A 21,776-nucleotide genomic window follows, 5' to 3' on the forward strand; every position below is an offset into this window, starting at 1 on the left:
TAGATATTAGGAAGAAATTATTTACTGTGAATAATTTTTTTTGCTCATAGGTCATAGAAAGGTCTCCATGCTTTGTCAGGTAATAGTAATTGTGAAATGGCTGATAAGATGTGCATTTATCTCTGTTTATGTCATTAAAGAGAACAGTTTAGAACTTGTTGACCACAATAATAACAGTAAGCAAACTGTTTTTTGCTGAGAATAAAAGATTTCTTGCTGGTATCTGTTGATTACAAGGAAAGCCAAGGCAGTGTGGAGACTTGCAAAGCTCTACATCCATTGTAAATAAGCAGTTGTATTATGTTCTATATATAGAACACAGGAAGTCTACTTAAAGACTGCTTTGTATCTGTAACAATGTCAAATATTAAAATGTAGAGCAGAAAATTGCTGAAAAACTTCTAGATGATAATGCTAATCTGAAAATATATTTACAAGAAATTCTTTTCTGTTTAGTTTTATGGAGGGGGGAAATGATAACTTTATATATTTTTTAGTACTTGACAACACTGATTATTTAATTCAAACACATTTCAAGGCTACCTCTTACTTTACTATATTAAAAAAATAGGAGCTATTCAGAATGTTTTTGTATTGTATTTTGTCCAGAGCTAGAAGAGTTCTGGGAGAACGAAGGCTTTAAGCTGGCCATTTCCCTCTGTAATTTTACGAGTTTATAAGACCTTTTGAGAGGGACTTTTTGCAGTTCCTCTGAGTAGTAAATTGTTGTAATAAATTGGCACGTGCATGATTAAGGGTATGATTAAGGGTAGCATTCTGACCTTTAGAATTCTCATTACTTTGTATAATCTACAAGATGGAAAACACAGCTCAGGATGTGATTAGCTGGCTCACAAACTTGTTTTTTGACTTGCTGTTAACTTGATCCCAGGACTTGATCCCAAGCCTTTTTTCTACAGAGTTGCCCCCTAGTCTGTCTTCAGCCTTTGCCAACGCATGAGTTTGTCCCCAGGTGCAAGATTTAGTGTTTGTTTGAGGTTCTTGTCAGCCTGTTCTTTCAGTTTTGAAGGTGACTGTATACGTTTATCTTTTCCCTGGGACATCTATGATGACCACTACATTTCAGATGTGCTAGGGAGAGACCTCTTGTCTGGCTAATCAGTATGTGCATCCTATCTAAATCCATAAAACAGCCTATGTCCAGTTTTCTTAAGTGGTCCTTAAGTTGATCCTTCTTTCCTGCAGGTAGTACTTTTATCCTCCAAACTCTGCTGCTAGGCACTGGGGCCTGAGGAGGCCTGAGGGTAGACCTTGCTAGTAAGGACTGGCAAGGTATTAAGTGTCTTAGCTTCTTTCATCTTTCATGTCCTTTGTCACTAGGTCTTTCCTCTCTCTCTGCAGTGGACCTGTGTTGTCCTTGCTTGTAGAAGGATATCCAGTATGCTCACAGAATCCCTTCTTTTTGTTCTTCGCATCTCTTGCTAGTTTCATCTTCCGCTGTGGTTTTCCTAATTCTACCCCTGCAGGCCTGGAAAGTGCTTCTGTGTTCCTCCTGGGTAACTTGTCTCAGGTTCCACCTTCTGTAAGCTTCCTTTTGTTTTTATTAGAAGTTCCACATCTAGCCTAATAGCAGATCAGATGGACCCTTCTCATCCTCTGTGGAGGTTGTCTGTAAAGATCAACCAGCTCTCGTGGCACCTTTGTTGCTCAGGACCATCTCCCATGAGATCCAGCCAAGCAGATCCCTGAAGAAACTGAAGTCCATTTTCCTACAGTACAGGGTTTTTCTTTGTTCTGTTACTTGTTTTCCTCACTTCCCTTAGAATCTTAAGAACCAGTATCTTGTGGTTGCTGCAGCGAAGGCAGCTGTTGACTTCCATGTCCCTGATTAGACTTTAAAAAAAAAAAAATTACGAGTAGAAAATTCAGTAGAGCAACACTCCTAGTCAGTTTGTTCTGCATTTGTGTTGGTACTTGTCCTCAATGCATTCAAAGTCTGGATTGCTGTGCCCTACTGTGTTGCTCTTCCAGCAGGTGAACTGGTGGTTCTGTTCCACCATGGGGACCAAGGGTGAGTGTGTGAAAGATTCTCTTGTTGCCCTGTCCTGTGTGTGCCTCTTACCTCACACCTCCAACACCTCAACAGTTTGGTTTAGTCAGGTTTGGAATACATGCTCCTCGTGATTCCCAGATTTCTTTTGGTATGTAGAAGCAGTAATTAAGTTTAAATGTAGTTTATGTGAGAGTGAATATGTTTGCCATCCAAAGGCAAATGACTTATTTAGCATATATCAGGTAAACTTTTGGGGTTTTTGCCCATATATTTCAACACACAAACAGGTGATTTAAATGTTGTGATTTCTGCCTCAGTCTATAATTTAATGTAACCTAAATAATCAATGTACATCTACCCATCTGTTTCTTCTTTACCATAGAAGTAAGTACTTCTGTTGAGCTCTTTTTATCTCCTATTCTGCACATTCTAGAGTCAGGATTAAAAAATTTTCAGTATTACATTGTGATATAAGTGAACTGTATTGGTTGTAGGTGCAGTGTAGGAATGGAAAGTCTGATGGAATTTGTTGAAAAGCAATAGTTAATATTTTGACAAGTTTGTTAGCCAAGTTTTGAAAGGAAAAAGATACATCAAACAAACAAAACCCCCAATCCACAAAAAACCCAGAAGTGGTAATTTGCTGCAGCTTTTCAGATGGCTTTCAGGAGTACAACATTATAATGGTAGTGGTGTATATTAATTCAGTATTATCTATTTAAGTTTTCAGAAGCATTGCATTTCTTCTGGGGACAAAGTTTTATGAGAAAGAACAAGAATACAAACTTTGGAAAGGATTTGTGACTCTGCACTTAACTAATTGAATATATTTTTAATATTCTGTTCTTTTTGAATGTGGAAAAGAATACCTTGTGTAAAGTAATAGTATCTGCTTTGAATTCTAATGAACACACAAATTGTAAAGATTCTGTTACTTAATCTTTAGAATTTTAAACATTTATTTAGTGTGGATTAGGTGTTTCTTTTTGTTTTGTCTGTATCATCTGTTTTAAAATACATCTTAAAACCTGACACAGGCTTCAAGACATCAAGAAGATGAACAAGTGGCCCTTGTCAGAACAGATCAAAGTGGAAGGGCATGGCCTGTGACAGCAGCAACTGAACCACAGGAGCCAAAAGGAGGACGAAGAAAGCGACAGATGGTAAGTTTTACAAATGTGAGTATTAAAGTGTAATTCTGAAATGATTTTTTGATTCCATAATTAATGTGTCTTATAAGAATGTCAATAGGTGGTTGAAAAGTCCCTTTCTGATTATGATTGTAATTAAGTGTCAGAGTACATAATTTTTGGGCATATATTAAGTTTATTTTCAGACTACAGGGATCACTTTAGGGCTTATTTAAATGCACATCCAAGGAAAAGTAAGTTTTTTAAATTATCAGACTCTTTGTTAATTAGTTTATATTACATAAAGTTATGTAAATGATGAAGATTAGCAGAGGTGTATAAGTATAGAGACATCTCCAAAATAAGAGAGATCTTACTGAGATAGTCTGATCTCAGGGGCTACTTTTCCTTTTCTTTTTTCCTAATCAAAAATACTGCTACTGCTGATAATAAAAATTATGACTAATCTTTGCAACAAAGTGCTTTGGGGAACAGTGAGAAGCTTGGAGGCTGGAGCAGGATTTTATTCTTGGAACGTTTGCTTGCAACAGTAAATGAACATATTTTGATCTTCTTGGGATGAAAGGAGGTGACAGTACCTTGTATTTCTAGCAAGTATGTTCTTGCTTAGTAGGACAGCTCAGTTTGTAATACTGCTATGGAAGAGTGAAAGGCACAAGAGGATGAGGAATTTGGTTGTCATCTTCCTGTTGTTTCCATTTTGGAAAATGCCATCTCTGCTTTATGTTAATGACCACTCCCTATGCTCCTTCAGGATTTACTTTAGTCCTGCCCTAAAGGACAAACTCTATTCTCTTGTGCAATCTGTCTAACGTGGAAACATTTCCCAGCAGAGGTGCTGCATTTATACAGGTTTTCAGCAGTGTATGTGATTGCTGTGTTTCAGTAGTGTCTGTGACTTGACAATTCAAAAGCTTCTATAAATAACGAAGATTACTTTTTGGAATACTCCACTTTTGTGAGCTGATTAACTGTTTCAGTGACTCGCTGTACATCTTTCCTGAGTGGTAATGTTGTAGCTCATATAGCTGAAGGGTATAAAGGATATAGTGATTGTCAGAAGAGACTATATTTTTATTTAGATGTACCGATGCAATTGATGAATAGGGAAGATGTTATTTCCTTTAGGTCAAACAAAACGGCAAGCCCAGTTGTTTCAGATGGACTTAGCTTGATTAGTGATTCTTCAAACTTGTTGAAATTATTAGGATCTGAATTTTATAGTTGATCTTTCTCACTAGGTTAATATTTATTTTCAATATGTTTGTTTCCAGTTCCCTACTCATGTAGACAGAGAAAGAGTAAGATACTTTCAAGATGATGATAGTATGGACTTGAAGGATTTGGTCAAAAATGAGAAGATGAGAACAGCAGAGGATCAAAACTCACTGTTCATGCGAATGGCGTCAAAGGTAAAGTGTCATGTGTATGGCTTTTTAATTAAGCACTGTTATTAGAAATATCAGGGAGGACATGAGACCTCAGTGCTCTAGGCATGTTGCTTTTGGTTGAGAATTCTGATTGTCTTGAATAATAATCAAGTCTTTAAGATAGTCCTCATAGATGTTATCGAAGTGATGGAAACCTGCATGCATGCAGGAAATGTGATGCGTTCAGTTCCTTCATTGAGGTGATTTGATTGTGCTGTTCCTCTGGGGTTGGAACTAGATGATCTTTAAGGTCCCTTCCAACCTAAACCATTCTATGATTCTGTGATTTATACATTATAGTTCCATGAGTGATTCCAGTTAAAAGAGCAGCCAGCTCACAGACAGATACTGCAGTGCAAATTGAGTGGTTAATTTCTGTCATCCAAACTGAATAATAAAGGAATACTTTCTGTGCTTGATATGGAAGTGTTTGACAGAGATGATTTCCAGTAGCTACAACATGCACTTTCTCTAGCATGCTTCAAATTTTACTAGGTTACTGCTCCAGCATTTTGTACACAACTGAGCAGGTTTTGAAAAAGCTTGTTAGTATGGAATTAGTATCATCACAGACAAAATTTGTTTTTCCATTTATCTGGAAGGCAGACAAGATCCTGGAGGGTAGGTTTTGATTGATTTTTTTTTTTTTTTTTTTTTCTTTTTAAAATTCTCCTTCTTCAGGTGATACTTGAAAGAATCAGAAAAGCCATGGTAGTGCCCAGTAGAAAATATTTAACCTGATGCTATAAACCCTTGGCAGTAAGTTCTTCTGAAGAGATTATCAGAACTTTAGAATGTAGTGTGGTTTATGCATCTTCTCATTCAGCTGCTTCTGGTAGAATTCTCATTCTCTCCCACTGGCATACTCAAAAAAAATGATGCCTTTGGGGTCCAGTTAAATAAACACGTCTTATTGCCAGTATTTGATTTCCTTCTTTGCCCTCCCCTCCAAAAAACAAAAAAAAAACCCCAAACCAAACCCAAACGTGTAAAACTTACTTCACAACCTGTGTAACAGTGCAAACTATTAAATTATAGTTAACTAGCATATCTGTCATGCAAACATTTACAAGTAAATGTAAGGACACAATAAAACTTTGCATTGGCTGCATCATATGATAATAAGCATAACAAAGAGGGATGGTTGCCATTTTCTCAAGGACCTTATTCATCTTGTATTGTCTTGTCTCCATTAAGTATTTTATTTAGAAGAGGTAACTTTTGTGAAGAAGGATGGTTGGGATGTGTGTGTGTATGAATTAATGACTATATTAAAACATAAGTAGAAAGGAATTTAAAAAAAAAACCCACAACAAATCTCAAATCTGGGCATTGAAGGTGAGTTTGTAAATCAGTATTAACAGATCTTTCTGAAATTATTATTAATGTGCTCAATTTGTCCTGTGTTTAGTCTGATGTTTTCATGTGACTGCTTCCACTGAATAGTTGAAAGAGTTGCTTTTTGTGCTCTGATTCTTTTGAGAGATGTGAAAATAAAACCTGAGTTTGGTAATAGCAAATTTGCAGTGACCCTGTGGAGACATCATGGAGAGTGCTCTCAAAAAGAGAAATATTTTTTTGCTTGGATTTTTCCAAACTCAAATGAAAGGCTGTTCAGACTTTTCTGAGAAACATGTGTGCATTTAGACAGCAATGTACTTGGCTTGCCCCTGAAATTTCTAAACTTTGTGAAGTATATTCATATATTTATTGATTCCAAGTTCCTTCACTTCAAACTGGAAATAGTGTTTGACTCTAGGAGCATGTTTAGTTTCCTTGGTTTAGTTTTTGTATTTTTGACAATATATTAAGTGATTATTAATGAAAGGAAGACTAGCAAACTTGAGGGCAGACCAAAGATTTCTATATTATTTAATTTTGTAAATCTTAAAGGGGAAAATTCTGATAGTTTTTCTTTGTACTTTTTTTGTTCTATTATTTTTTTCTATTCAGTTTTGAAATGCTATGAGTTTTCCAAGTTCTTGATGTTTGAGACGCTTAATGCAAGTGCAGCTATATGAGAGATTCACTCAGCCCAGTATTTTGTGTCCAGCAGTGACTGCTTAGGAGAAAGAGTATAAGAACAGGTCACATTTCCAATGATGCAGCCTTTCTGTACTTTCTTGGTCTTTAGCAATTTGGGAGTTCTTATGGTACCTCCTTACCTAGTATTTTGCTCAGCTTTTGGTTTATGGATAGTTATGTTAATTGGGGATTTGACTGAATATCCCATTACTTCCTTTCTGTGGCTCCTCATCTCCCATTTCAACATCTGTATCTATTGTTAAAAGGAATGAGCTATTATTATTGAATTTGAAGAAAATAGAAAACCAAACTCTGTATGTGTAACATCTTTGATTAGCATTGTTCTACTTGCAGGCAGTTCTGCAAAGATGTTGGTTACTTGCACTGTAAGGATTTCTGGGACAGTGGTGAAGTGTGATCCATTTAGGAATGGTGCAGAAATGGCCTGGCTCAGTATGTACCTGTTTTGAAAAGAAAGAATCTGTACAAATGAAGTTGAACTTTGGCAACTGAACTTCTGCATCCATATAGTAGAGGAAAATGCAATATAGTGTTTATAGAGAGGCAATTATGAAGAAATGTAGAGTCTATTTAGTGGGAGTTTAAATTGAGTACATAAAGAGAAAATACTTGCAGGTTATGAGGAGCTCACTCATACTCAGTGCTAATTGCACACGTATGCCACTGGTGAAAACATTCTAAGAGATTAAAAAAAAGGGCTAAAGCTTTATTTAATTGTTTTTATTTAAAAATAAATCCAAGGGTGGTTGAACAGAAAAGAGCTTCTGAAGGTTAAAAGAAAAATCAAGTCCAGAACCCAACTATTATTTTAAAAGTACTTTTTATGTCCAAGTAAGGAGACTGGAAAAGAGCTTGAGCCTAGCAGGCTTAGAAGTAAGCTTTGATAAGAAAGATTGAAAAATTATCTTGAGGGAATTACTTTCATTATTTTGAATTTGCTAAAAGCATAAAACTATGAGTTAAACTCATTGGAAGCAGGAAGCCTGCAGGAATGTGGTGTTGAAAAAACCTGATCAAGGTATAATTAAAGGATGTAGTAAAGATAAGTGAATGCCAGAAGAACTAATGAGCTATTTGCATTGATTTCCTCTATAAATTAGGTCAGAGCAATTCTTTTGCATGAGCCATTATTTATAGGGAATAAATGAAAAACTGTCTCAAGTTACCAGTGTCAATAAAATGACTTTTAGCTCAAATTTATAGAAATCCATTATTTTAAAAAGAAACTTGAATTTGAGGTGAATAATAACAAATTGCTAAAACCTAGAGCTTGTCACTTGAGTGGTCTGAAAGAAGTCAGATGTGACATGCTGAACTGTGAATGGCTGAAGACGGCAAATATAATGACGATCTTTACAAAGAAAACAGAGGGCAGGAGTAAATGGTTATTTTTTTATTAGAAAAGAAGGTTACCAGTGGATTCATCAGGAATCTGTTCTGTTCAACACACAGACAATGCATCTATAGGAAGGGATATTTTATGACTTAATAATTTGTTATTGTTACGTAATTATTCAGGGCTGTTAATAGAGGTCATTGTAAATGATTTTAAAATAGAGAGCTGGGATTTTTCTGACGTTGTGAAACTTATGTCTGAACTGATCCTAAAGATTCACTTTAGAGAGTTGCTGGAGAGACGTACGTATTTTAGTGGTGTGAGTCATCTGTACTATTTTGAATGCTGTCTGACAGACATTATGGGTATAAAAGAAATGAAGATGCCTAGCTCAGACACAGGAGATCATGCTATAGACCTCTCAAATGACAAGAAAGAGATCCCACCACAGATACCGAGGTAGAAAATTCAGATGGAAGTCAGGGTTGATGAATGCAAAGGGATGATAATCGTTAAGCTGAGTGAACTGTGCATGTACCACAACAGGCTGCTGCTGCTTGATTTGAGAGTCAGTCTGAATCTGCAAACATTGTCCCCGTGCTGGTGGGACTGTGAAAAAGGGAATTTAGGACCAATTTAAAACATACAAGGCTACTGTAGAGCACCCATGCTGCACCCATAGCTTGAATGCTACCCAAGCTCATAAAGCATTACCCTGTGGTGAAAGGTATGGAATGGTGGCCATTTGAGGAAAACCTAAGTAAGCCAAAATTTCTTCAGCTTGGGTGGGGAAAAAAGGCAGCTGGTAGACTGGAACACACAATTAGCATAAAAGTTTTATACAAAAAGCCTATTTTTGTTTCTTGTGTGAGGTGGTCACAGAGCAGTGTTTAACATGAAAGAAGGTTTTGTTGGGGTTTTTTGTTCTCTTTTTTTTCATAGGAGAAGGAAATTGTAGAACTTGCGCTGTAGAGAATAAGATGTTGTGGAGGCTTTAATCGTGAGTGGGAGGGAAAAGGATACAGTGCCTTTGTGAAGTACAGTTTCATCGGTAAATATTAGAGAGATCTAGATGGGATTTTGGCTCAGGATTTCCACAGTGAAATGCTGAGAGCTGCAAGTGTGTAGCAGAAGTGTCAGTTCTATGTTCTCTCTTTATGCTTTTCCTTTTATGTTTTGGCCATTGCTGGAGATTGCTTTTTGCAACATCAAGGGATAACACTGGGTTAGAGCGAGCAGCTGAGATTAGTATGTTTCATTCTAAAGGTTTCTTTTTAGTTGTTTTTTTGTTTTGCTTAAGGATATTTTTTTTTTAATAGTTACTGGAACGTATTGTTTCCTGGCTTGTGCAACTGCTTTATTTTCGTTTGGTAAGGCTCTGAAGTTACTACTGACTTCAGTAAGCTTTGGATCACGTGCTACGTACTGTGTTTCTTTTTTGTTACTAGGTAGATGCACTACATCACATTATTTTATTAGAACAGGCTTCTTGAGTGAATAGCTAGCTCTTGACTAACCTTTTAAGATTGAGCCATATTATTTATTTACTAGCTAACTGTGCTGGAGCCTGTGCTCCAAGTAGATGGTTTTGTCAATTACTGTTCAAGATGAGGTTGTTCTCTTTCAACTGTACAAGGAATCTATTGCAATGGATTTTTAGTTGTCCAGATTTTAATTCATGATACTGAAGTCCTCCAGTCCCATTCAATGTCACATTTAGGTTTTGAAGGTGTTTTTGTTTGGCTTCACAAAAAGAAGCAATCATAGATGCCAGTCCTTCTCTGTTAAAATCTGAAATGCTTTTGGCAGTTTCTGTACAGGTGATTCCCAGCTCTTGTCACCACAAAATGTGATGGTCTTCCCCAGATGGTGACTGTTGATCCTAAGTTAAGAAACTGCTTGTAGGCATGATTTTTCCATGTCCTTCCATGTCTGTAGAATCCATTCTTGTTCACAGCATTACAAGATCAGTATTAGCGCTGAAGTGTTGGCAGCAGTGTGAAGAGTTTGGGTGTAATCACAGACATTCTAGATGGTTTCCTCATGTACTTTATAAACCTATAGTACAGAGTATCTGCGTTATGATCTGAGGACTCAGTGAGACAATCCTCAAAAATCTTGCACCTCTTCTGAGTAGGTTCAGCAAGGTGTTATTATGTCCAGCAGGAAGTCTAGCAACCAAGCCTCTCTTGTCAGTTTTAGTTTGATAACACAGTACACAAATTTGACATATACAAATTACTTTCTCTTTGTACCTTCATTTGAGAAGTGAAAAAAAAATATCCACAGAAATGAATCTGTCATCTTTCAGAAGAGCATTGGGAGGAAACTGCTGAGAGTCTATAAATGATATCCTACCTAGGATGGGAGAAGGGAGAGCCTACCCTTTAAAATCTGTTGAATAATTTCATTCATCTTACCAGTCTGAACTGCTTTTGTTAATTGATTGTTGTGATTGGCGTGGCTACTGGGATAGAAGTTATCCACTGCAGACAAAGCAATGGCTTTTAAAGAATGAAATATAGGATATTTTGTTACCAACAACCTTCCTTTAAGGATCTCCATTGCGCAATTGCTTCTCATTAAAGTGTTGGTTTTGCTTCCCTCAGTTCTAATATCAAACCTGATGCCAACATAGATTGCAGGAAAATGGATGTTTCAGGGATGGCTCATCCTTAGGTTCAGTTGGACACCTCTTTTCAGCTGAATGGAAAAAAAACCCCAAAATTTGATAAATTACCAATTATTTATTTATTTATCTTTAAAAATCTGTTGCATTTGTTAGATGTCTTAAAATTGCTGTCTGCTCAGCCAAATAAAAGAAGAGTTAGATTACAAACTGAAGGAGCTTCTGCTAGCATGGTATAGCCAAATATATCTGGTATTTTTTGTTTAGAGCTTCTAATTTATGGTCAGATTATGTTTTTTCCATATTGTCTGTATCTTGATCAGTCCCGTGAATGTTCCATGTCTGACAGCAAGGTGGCTCTCCAGTCCTTTCAACTCTGGTTCTAAAGTGTGATCACCTTTGCTGCAACCTTACATCCAATGTGGATTTACTAGTGTGAACAGAGGAGCCCTAAACCCTCCTTGTCTTCATCACCTCAGTCTTGTGCAGCCTGTTTGCTCCTACTCCCATGATGTGTTGGACCAGCCAGCAGTATAATTTCCCATGCAGTTGTGGCTGTGGCCAGCTGTGGTTACTGATAAGCATATAGACTACAGCACTGTTATTTCCTTCATGGATTTTCCCAGAACTAGACCAAAAAGAAAATCCCAGCCACATGGCTGTTGAGGACAGAGGAAATGGGCACTGCTCTCACGAATGGGAATAGAATGAGAAAGACAGACCAGCATATTTTCTGGCTTTTACACAGCTGAATGCTCTGCTCCACATGAATGTTACTTTCCTGATATTTAGTGTTTTGATGATATTTCAAATGGTATACAGGCTAGTTGTTATGAATCTCTGAAGATAATAACATAATTGCAGTTTTGTAAAGGGAGATGGGTATGTTGAAATAGAAAGATGCAATTCATAAAAGGATTTACTTTCTTGAATGAGACTTGGAAGAAATGTCAGTATGTAGACCCAAAATCTCTATCCATGAAACCCCTGTCTCATCCTGTTGGCAATTGAAGGTTTATATAAGGTTATCTTATGCTTGAATCCCACATAGATTAACAGACTAAGCATCTGTTGTGGTCAAGCCATACTCATCCTTACCAGTCTTTTTCCCACCTGTAAAGTTTTCTTTTCTCAAGAGCTCTGTGAGATCCGATGCAGGGAATATACCATCTCCATGCTACTTGTTTGCCTGTTGAACATATATTTTAAATTTAGATGAAAAGCAAATTCTGATTTATCATTCCTCTTTTGCCCATTCTTTTTCTAGTCTTGGTTCTAATTCAACCATGTTGTATGTGAGGCTCCTATCTCCTGTTACTTTTTGGCTTCTGTTCACAGCAGGTTGATGTGGACGTCAGTTACCTCGAACGATTTGAAATACATCCTCTCTCACAGCTCTCCCATGCTTGTTATTATGTCAAACTTATGCACATCATGAAAAGGCCCCAAATTTTTAATTTTCAGTGGTGAGAAAGCTTTTTTTTAAAACAAAAATTAAAAACCCAACACTAATCTTTTTGCTATATGGACAAAAGCAGACCTTAAAGTCTGATTCTTTAGTATTTCATGGTTGCGTTTAAAGAAAAAAAAAAACCTGTTTGAAGTTACTGTATTTCTACTTACTTCAGCCTGGAAAGCAGATTGGGGTCTCACTGCTACAGAAACATGACTACAGGATACAAAAAAAGTCAACAAAATATTTTAAAATCTTTTTTTTTTTTTTTTCCCTGCCAGTTTTAGAGTACAAAATATGTGACATCTTAGGTTTTTGTTACTGATAGTTTTAAGTAACCAGTCTGTAGTTCCTTCTGCTCTTGACTGTTGTAAGTAGTTAAATTTTCCCCAATTTATGCTGTTAAGACTTACGTAATTCTTTCACTTATGTCAATAGATGCTTGTGGGTGTATAGAGACTGATCTCTAGAACATTGCCTCAATAGAAATTACCTTCTATTCGTATGCATAAGTTCTACTAAGGCATTTTTTTCTTTTTGATTACATTTTTCTAAAAGAAAATGAAAAGATTAATTTTTGTTGTTCATCACACCATTTAAATTTTGCCCATAAACTCATTTTATTTAAAACTCTTGGCAGTAATCCATAACATGAATTTAAACAGTGAAAAATACAGAACTGTATTAGTAATGTTGACCTTCATTTATGGATTTAGTAAAGAGTTATGCTGGTATTACAGGTTTGCAAAAGCTTACCTTTCCTTGGTTCTGAAGTCTGTAAAATGGAAAATTGGTTTCAGCCTTATCGTTTTTGCTTGCTGTGCAAACCTACCTGTTGCACATCTTTACATTTCCATCACCATAAACCAAAATAATAGTGCAGAAACATTTTAAAAGCTAAAGTGAAAAAAGCAGAATGTTGCTGCTGCCGCTACTGTTATGTAATAAACCTTTTTCTTCTCTTTCTTTGCATGGTGAAACCATTCTAGCACAGTATTTAATAGACATGATAACACTCTAACAAAGCTTGGGTGCACTGTTGCTTTTTATATTTACATAAAGACCTATGCACGTGCATGGTTTGGTGTTAACCCCCCTCCCCCCACCCCCCAAATTAATATGCAAGCTCAAGAGAAGATAATTTCAAACACCTTGTTCTGCATTAGGTTACATTTCAGTTCAATGGATAAACAACTTTCTGTGTACATTGTGTGGACACAAAGTTATAGCTGTTGCTGGATGTGGAAACAAATCAACAGCAGCGACAGCTGGATTAGGCCTTGGAACAGGAGGAACTGTGTAGAAGCAGCCCATATTAAATGACTGTGTAAGCATTTAGTGTTCTTAATGAATTATGTTAAAATTATAAGATAGGTTGCAAATGAAGACTTGTACAGGATAGTCTTTTCTAGGCATTTAAGTTATGGTTGGGGTAACTGTAAAGTGAAATGCTAATCAGATATTTAATAGCATAATTCTATGGCTGAAGGTGTTTTGTTTGGCTTACATTTCATTTCATTGACTTGCGTATAAAGTTATATCTGTCCTACTAACTAACTATAGCAAAATCTACAGTTTTCATTTCAAATAACTGAAGCAAAAAGGAGCGTGGTCCCTACCCATTGAGCAGTACTGTGCTGTTTGTTTATTGCTTGATTTCTGCTGCTCAAAGGTAATCCTGACCTACCTTGCACATCAATGTGATTCATAATATTTTCCTGTCAGTGCCATAGGCCTTAAAAGCACTCTTTGCCTGGGTATGTTAAAATCCTTTGATACTATGTGTTTAACATAATATTTGTTTCACTGGGATGATAGGTTTGGGAAATACCTAAATGCTAAATTACATGTTGAGTTAAACCTACAAATTCAGATGTCTGTGGTTTTAGGGAGGCTGGAGTTGTAATAAAATTAACATGATAAAATTCTGCCTTGATTTGGCTTGAGCAAATGCTATTTTAGATCAGAAAGACTGTTTTCTGAGGTGGTTTTGTTGTAAACAATAAGTGCCAAATGCTGAATAAACTTAAATGTGACGAGATATGTTCATATGTCACTTGGGTTTATATTTTAAAAGAATAGTTTATTCTTCTCTATTGCAGCTTCCCAAAATATATTATGAGTACAACATGCCACAAATATTAACTCTGTCATTTAAGGCTGAAGACGTCAATGTTGCCATGACGATTTAAAACCAAACTGATATGTTTTATACAATCTATAGACTTTTTTTCACAAATTTTCCAAGCAGATGCACTTTTATTAGCTTATATGGAAGTAGCTTTAATTATGTTTGTGTTAGCGAGAAAGCAGGAAAAGCAGAAGTTCAATAGTTGCATACAAAATAGAGCAAGAAAACAAGCAGAAAAATACGCATACAAAAAACCTGAAAATAACCCACACTAGAAAGATGGGGGTAGATTTTGTTACTGTGCTAATTGCATTTAACGGAATTTCCTGTTTCATCCCCAAATTTCAGAGGAAATTTGAAGAGGGAGGCAAGTGTGCTCAGGGTATTATCTAGGAATAATAGATTAGGAATTCTGTCTTGAGGTTTCCTTTCAGTGTCACAGTGGTATTAAATTCTTTAGCAGGGCTTTCTTTCCAAAGGGTGCACCCGAAGAGCAAGTAATAGTAGAGGGAGACAGGAGACACAACGTGCAGCACACTTCAGATGGAGTGTGTAGGCAGCCAGCAGTGTGTAAGACTCCAGGAGTTTTACTGTAGCAATAAGAAAACCAGAATCCATTTAGAATGAAGCTATGAGATACAGTTCCATCAATATGAACACTTGGCAGAAAAATGAGGCTGACCCTGGAGTGTACCTGACACAGATCTGCAAGAGCTACTTTCAGAGGCAACCCCATGCCAAGGTGCCTAACGGCTTCAGCAACATAAAAAATGAAAAGAGATCAATTATTTTACAAAAAGTATATTATATAATGAAATTATTCATGTAATATATTCATATAATTCATGCTAATTATAATATTAAGGATTTCACCAGCAAATACAACATTGTAATTTTCCCCCTCTCAAATAATTTCTAATTTATGCACAGTCAGATGCTGATCTCTTTCTGAATTTCTATGTGGAATATTTAGTGATGTCTCTCATTTTGGGTTTTGGCCATATTTGCACACTTTAGATCTGTCCAAATGAGAGCCCTAAGGATGATTTTTGTCTGATCCTGAAAGAAGTATGGATGCCTTCCCTGGCTGCTGTTTAAATTTTTGTGTTATTACAGGCCTTTCTTGGCCAGAACAAGCAAAACTGTGATGCCATCCCTGTTGGTTAAACTGAAACTGCATCCTGGTTGTGGAAAACAGATGCTCTGTCAGATGGATGGTAGAAATTTCACGGTTGTACAATTACACTGTGAGATGTAGGAGGCTATGCCATTTTGCCTGGTGCTGAGAGGCCTAGAGCCACCTGCATATTCTCTGGTTAACCAAAAGAGAAGGAAAAGTTGGAAAATAGAAGGTGTATACAAAGGAAGAATGTGGCAGATGAGCCCAGAATAAAAAAGTGAAATGGGAAAGAGAAGACAAGTGAGTGTGGAGATGATCTGTCTTATGAGAACGTGGCTTTAGGTGAGCTCTTGGTTTTGGCCAGCGGAAACAAGGACTTCAGGTGCATTGTCTTTATAGATGTCTGAATTTCTTGTATTAGATTTAGGCAGTTCTCTGGTGGTTTTTTAGGACATCCCACCTTAAAACTGATATATAAACAGGACTGCTTGCTTCTTTCCAATCTCTGTGCAGCACCTGAAATAAAATGAGCACAGCAGCTAGCAGAGTGAGGGAACTAAATACACAACGTGGAGAATGCATTGACTTTCACGTTTAATAGGTGTGATGCTTCAGCTGATGCAGAACAGCAGCTTTCCAGCAAATCCAGTACATCAGTGTAGTTCCTTCTTTGGATTTGTACTAGCTCTGTGTTTTGTATAGAAGAAGATATGTATGAAAGAAATCAGTTTTGAAATGATTACTTGCTTTCCTTCTGGCATTTTGTAGAACGCGCTCATCGGCTTCTTTCAGTTCCCCTTTAATGTGTTTGGAAAGATTTGTTATAGCCAAATAATGCAATTGGCAGAACACACTGGGCACCTTATTGTGACAGTAAGAGCATAAATTTTTGAAAGAGAATTTCCATTTTCTTCCCAAATAACTTTTCAAAAAGGCCAATATTTAGAGTAGCAGTAGAAGAGTAGCCTCTAATGTACCATGGTAGCAGCTGCATTTTATTTTATTTCATTTCTGACACATTGATGTTTGGCATTTGTAGGATTTGAGGAATAATGATATTTAAAGAATTGTACGCTTAAAAAAATACATTTTTTTTTTCCCATTGCTACTGGCAAAGAATGCGTTAGTGATGTTTATTGCTACTATTCCAATATTGAAGACTAAATGTCTTTAGTGTTTTTTCTTTGTTTTTAAGGCAGAAAACATTGCTGAATGGCTTTTCCCCTTATGTTGTATTTTATTTCAGTAGGAATTCTTGCCCTTTTTTGTTATTGTTGTTTTGTTTCTCTACTTCCTGAACTGTTTCAGGGTATATTGGAAGGACACTGTGGTAATACGGGAGTTACAAAGAAATTCTTATTTCTTTCATGACTGTTTTTAGAGGTGAAAATGCACACCGTTTTAACACTTTTAAAGGAATCTAAAGGATGTGATAAAACACCGCAAGAAATTCAGAGGCAGGGTGACCATCTGTAACTTCGTCTCTTTGTCTCAGAACAGCAGTATAATGGCACTGTGCATTAATATGTTAGACTTAGAACTTGAATAAAGGTCTCGTAAACTTCTCCTTAAAGGTGTGAAAAAGGGGGAAAATATAACCCCTCATTTTTCCACTTCGTCCTTGTCTGTTTTTGTTTAGCAGGGGAAGGGTATAGTGCTTGAAGAACATCTAATAGGACATTAATTATTAATGACTAGGCTTTTTTTTAAGTGCACAAGCAGATTGAAATGTTTAAAATATTTTTTTCTTAGACCCTGCTTATTTCAAACACTTATTTAATGTGTTTGAAGCTGGGGTGTTGGTTTCTTCAACTGCCTTGTGTTCCTTATTTTATTCTGTTATTCATTAGTATTGCAATGGGATCTATAATTTTGTTGCTGATAGAGACTCTATGGTGGAGGTAATCTGAACCTGATCTGTGAATGCTCCTTCTCTAAATATCCCTTTACTGTGGCTTCTCTCCCCAAAATGCTGCATTACTACCTACCTTTCCTTATTCCTTTACTTCTCCAAAGTAATCTTAGAGGTTTTTTTACTTCCTTTCCCAATGTGCCTGATCTAATTCTGTGGACCAACATATATTGTGTCTTAAACCAGAAATGCAGTGTTGTCTGACTCCTGTGGCCTCTAGATGTATGAAGAACTCTTTTACACATCTTTTTATTTCCAGGAAAAATACAAAATTTTGTTTTAAGACTCTCCACTGAATTATTGTAGCCTGATGCAAAGACCTTGGGTGGGATGAATGATACATTGAATGAGTGATGTATGCATGATTCCGCGTAGTATGTAGCCTGTTTAGTAATATTAGAAGTGAAGGTATTATTTAATCTTTTCCACTGTTTCCCATTACTTTGAGGACTTTTAGTTTTGAATTCTGAAATACTACCATAGGATTTCCAGGAAGGACTAGGAGAACTCTCTGGTGCAACTGGGAATCTTTGTCACCATTCTTTTGGGTGACATTAACTTTTGCTAATGGTTTGTTTTTTTCCTTTTCCTTTTTTCTCATTGCATATGTATCTTGGTTTTTTAAAGTCTGAGTTGTGGTTGTTTTCATTGACTCAAGCCAAGGTCGTGTATTGGACTTCATATTGCTTTAGACCTACACTTAGGTTTGAGTCACAGGATTATGAATATTTTTTCATATTTTGTTGAACGTGATGCAGAAAAGTACAATTCCTGAGGAACAGCAACATCATTTCTTTTTGGTCTTATTGAATTACCATTTGAAATGTAGAGATCTTCTGTTGGTCATGACTGTACCAGGAGAAACCAGATCTGGTCTTTAGACAGCACTTAGCTTTTTTAAAGTTTACTACTTTTCAGGTGAGCATTCTCTTTTGGGTCCCAGGTGTCTTATTGTATATAGCACTTTATCCACTGTTGAAAAAATATGAGATGAATATTTATTTCATCACTAGACAGAATTCTTGACTTATGTTCCTGTGATGTAAGGGGCTTGTGTAAGAGAATCTGTAGAGTATTTTTTAGGTCTTTTGAAAAGTATCACTGTTTAAAAGAAGTCATGCATAACAAACCAGGAATTTTCATGACTACTTCTAAGTGCAAGCAAAGCAAAATAGTTATGGTATTCTGTGCTGCATGTGATATTCCTGATATCCAATATGTGTTGATTTCCATTCTTCCTTTTCTCTGTTGTCTTCCAGCTATCTTGTTTCATGTGTATTTGTATTCTCATGGCAGATTTTTTTAATTTAAAAAAAAAAAGTAAATCTGTAGTGTACTGGGTTTTTTTTCTCCTTTTGATAAGGAGATTACTGAAACTATTGAAGGTAAAATTACAGTTTAGCATAAAAGTATTACACTGGAATTAATTTAAAGAGAAAAACTTGAAAAAAAAATTTGAATGCTTTTTACATTTGCTTTAGCAATATGTGTTGAATGTTTAGTGTATTAATGGCACATAATTTTAAAGTCATGTAAAGGAGCCAAAGCTCCTTTGGAAAATGGAGAAATACTTTCTAAGTCCTTTAAAAAGTTAATCTTTACAATCAAGACTTGCTAAGTCTTGATTTAGAGAAGATGTCATGGGATTAGTTTATCATCAAAAAATAAAAAGATTGATAAAGTTTAATGCTCTCTCTCTCTCTATATATATATATATGTTCCGTGAGTTATGAAGCTTAGTGAAATCTGCCATCATTTGGTTTTGAGTCCCATAACCCTCATACTTTTCTTGCTTTCCTTTCCATTCATTGTCTTTTGCTGCTATTGCTGTAAGCCCACTTTCTTATCATGTCCTCTGGCACTTTGTCACCTTCATTTCCTCCAGTTCCTGTCTACGGACTCCATCCCTCCCAAATATCATCTAGGTGAGACATGTCCAGTTTGTGTGGGTTTCCGCTATTAAGATCCTGTAAGATACCATTGACCCTCAAGCAGGTCTTCATAACAAATTTAGTATTTTCAGAGCTTCCTTTTAAATGTGGCACATTTAACTAAAATGTAGCAATTAATGAGCAAACAAAAAACCTGTGGATCACTCAGCCTTTTTTCTGGTAATGTGTGAGTTGTGCTTGTTATCTATATGTAGGAACAGGTGCACTTAAGAAAGACTAAATATTGAAGACAAAGATTCTTTTCTTCACAGAATGCTTTAGTACTGTTCACTTGGTAAGAAGAACTGGTGGCTTGCTTTCAGGGAATATGTGAGGTGCAGAGTCATGGTCTAGTTCTTTAACAAGAGATGGTTTAATGGATAGGGATAGTCATAGTAGGAGAGGAGAAGGAGGAAGACCACAATAAAATATATGATAATATACTATTTAAAAAATGGTGTTATCTATTTAAAGCTGAAGTTATGTCAAGATAACACTGAATACCTAGCCCTTAACTTGAGGTGGAATGTAGTACTGTACTCTTCTCACTGCTGTCACACATCTCTATTTTAATACCTATGCTGTCTAAGATTGTATGTGACTGCTCTCAGGAGATGGACCTGATGATTGCATGTGCTGCAGATGCCATATGGAAGAAAACAATGCTACTGCTTATGTGCTTTATGCTTTTCCCAATAAAGGATACTACAAAGAGCTAAGTATTTTTTCTTGTTTATTTATATATACACGCTTCTTTTTTTTCTGTGTATTTTTTTCAGCTCATGGAAAAAACTGACAGAGAGTACTACACTCTGGATGACATGTTTGTTTCCAAAGCAGCCAAACGAGCACGCAGTGGGGAAGAGGAAGAAATGCAAAGAAGAAAAGCAATACATGAACACCAGCAGCTTGCTGCACGCATGGAAAAGTGCCCATACTGCTTTGATAGCAGTGAACTTTCTAAACATCTTATTATTGCAATTGGCACCAAGGTAAGAAAACAGCAATTTAACACAAATGTGAAAATAAAAAAGAAATAAAGGAAGGCAGTGTTAATGTTAGTGTGCCTAAGACTAAGAATGAAATTGCTTCTATGAAATAATTTATTGTTCTGCATTTTATTTTCCTTGCCCTTCCAGCTGATTTCACAAATTCCTCAAGGATAGGGAGAAAAAGATATAAATCTGTCATGAATTATAAAGCTAATCTGTGATATCAGAACTTCAGATTTGTGGAAGACAGGAGCAATAATGCTAGATCTGAGTGATTAGACTGTAGGTGGATTTGTGGAAGACACACTGCAATGGATGAAATTTCAACTGGTGAAGAATTGTATCTCAATTATATCAAAGAAAATTAAGTGGAGAATTCAATTTTTAAAGCTTAAAATACTTTGACATAGGCAGAAGCTTGGTACAGCGAACCTTCTTGTTTTTGTTAATGCTTTTAAAAGTTTCATAAATATTTGGATTTATAACATATGAAATGCTTCCGTAAAGGCTTTTCCTACAGTTTTCCAAAGTTTCAGTTTCTCCAAAGTTTTCAATTTTTATTAATATTTTTCATTTGATTTGAAACTTTCTATGGGTGAAGGAATTAAATGCAGAGATATGTATTACGGCACATTGCACTTATTTTTTATATAGATATATTCTGTGTGTGTGTGTGTGTATATATATAAATATAAAATCATAGAATGGTTTGGGTTGCAAGGGACCTTAAAGATCATCTAGTTCCAATCCCCCTGCCGTGAGCAGAGGCACCTTCTACTAGACCAGGTTGCTCAAAGCTTCATCCAGCCTCATCCAGCATGCATACAGATAGGTATCTGTGTGTGTGTATGTATGTCTGTGTATATGTATGTGTTTATATATCTAATAGATTGATATATGCATTTTTAATATATATTATATTTATTAAAATGCATGCAGGTATATATCTATTTTAAAATATATTGTAATGGACTAAACAGTGTGATTGTATAATAATTAGGATATTGACTGGTCTGTAAGGCTGATAGTACTGCCTTGGTGGATACTGCTGGCTGTCTGGATACTACTAGTTCATTGGAGCTACTGATGGATAACGGGAGCTGTTTAAAAACATTAAAATTACTAATACCTTGCTGTAATTAGAAGGTAACAGCTTCTGTTGGTTTGAATTTTAGCAAATTATGTATTTCTTAGTCTTAGCAATTGGTAGGTTTTTAATACTAGAAAAAATGGGCACTTCAGTTGTTTGCTTTTTACAGGTATACTTGTCTCTACCAAGCAACCAGTCCCTTACTGAAGGTCACTGCCTGATAGCCCCTCTACAGCACCATACTGCAGCCACTCTTTTGGATGAAGACATCTGGGAGGAAATCCAGGTCAGCTGAGAAACTGTCTCATGTTCTAACATGTTTGTAAAATCGTGTTGTTTTGAGTAATAATATACTTGTTATAAGTTTCCATTTTCATAATTTCCAGCCTGGCAGCTCTTTTCTGATTCCACTGAGGGGCAGAACATTCTTGTATTATGGAAGAAAATTAATGGTGAAAAATTGAAAAAGGGAGATGCAGGATAAACACTGAAGAAAAGTTCTTATTTATAAGCACTGGAAAAAGTTGCCTGGCATGCTGCT

At 36.1% G+C, this 21,776-nt stretch overlaps 1 protein-coding gene across 1 annotated transcript in view; it reads left to right on the forward strand.

Moving 5' to 3' along the window:
* Positions 1–3,051: 3,051 nt before the first annotated feature.
* The window catches only part of CWF19L2 (CWF19 like cell cycle control factor 2), a gene marked incomplete at its 5' end in the record, with an annotated part of 26,883 nt that continues 8,158 nt past the window's right edge, over positions 3,052–21,776 (forward strand). The window contains 4 exons of the mRNA XM_010168417.1: positions 3,052–3,177; positions 4,440–4,577; positions 19,933–20,145; positions 21,405–21,521. Coding sequence (XP_010166719.1) covers positions 3,052–3,177; positions 4,440–4,577; positions 19,933–20,145; positions 21,405–21,521 — 594 coding nt within the window. The remainder of the gene's footprint in view (positions 3,178–4,439; positions 4,578–19,932; positions 20,146–21,404; positions 21,522–21,776) is intronic.

Source organism: Antrostomus carolinensis, unplaced genomic scaffold (genome assembly GCF_000700745.2).
Source record: "Antrostomus carolinensis isolate BGI_N321 unplaced genomic scaffold, ASM70074v2 scaffold5595, whole genome shotgun sequence".
Lineage (NCBI taxonomy): Eukaryota > Metazoa > Chordata > Aves > Caprimulgiformes > Caprimulgidae > Antrostomus > Antrostomus carolinensis.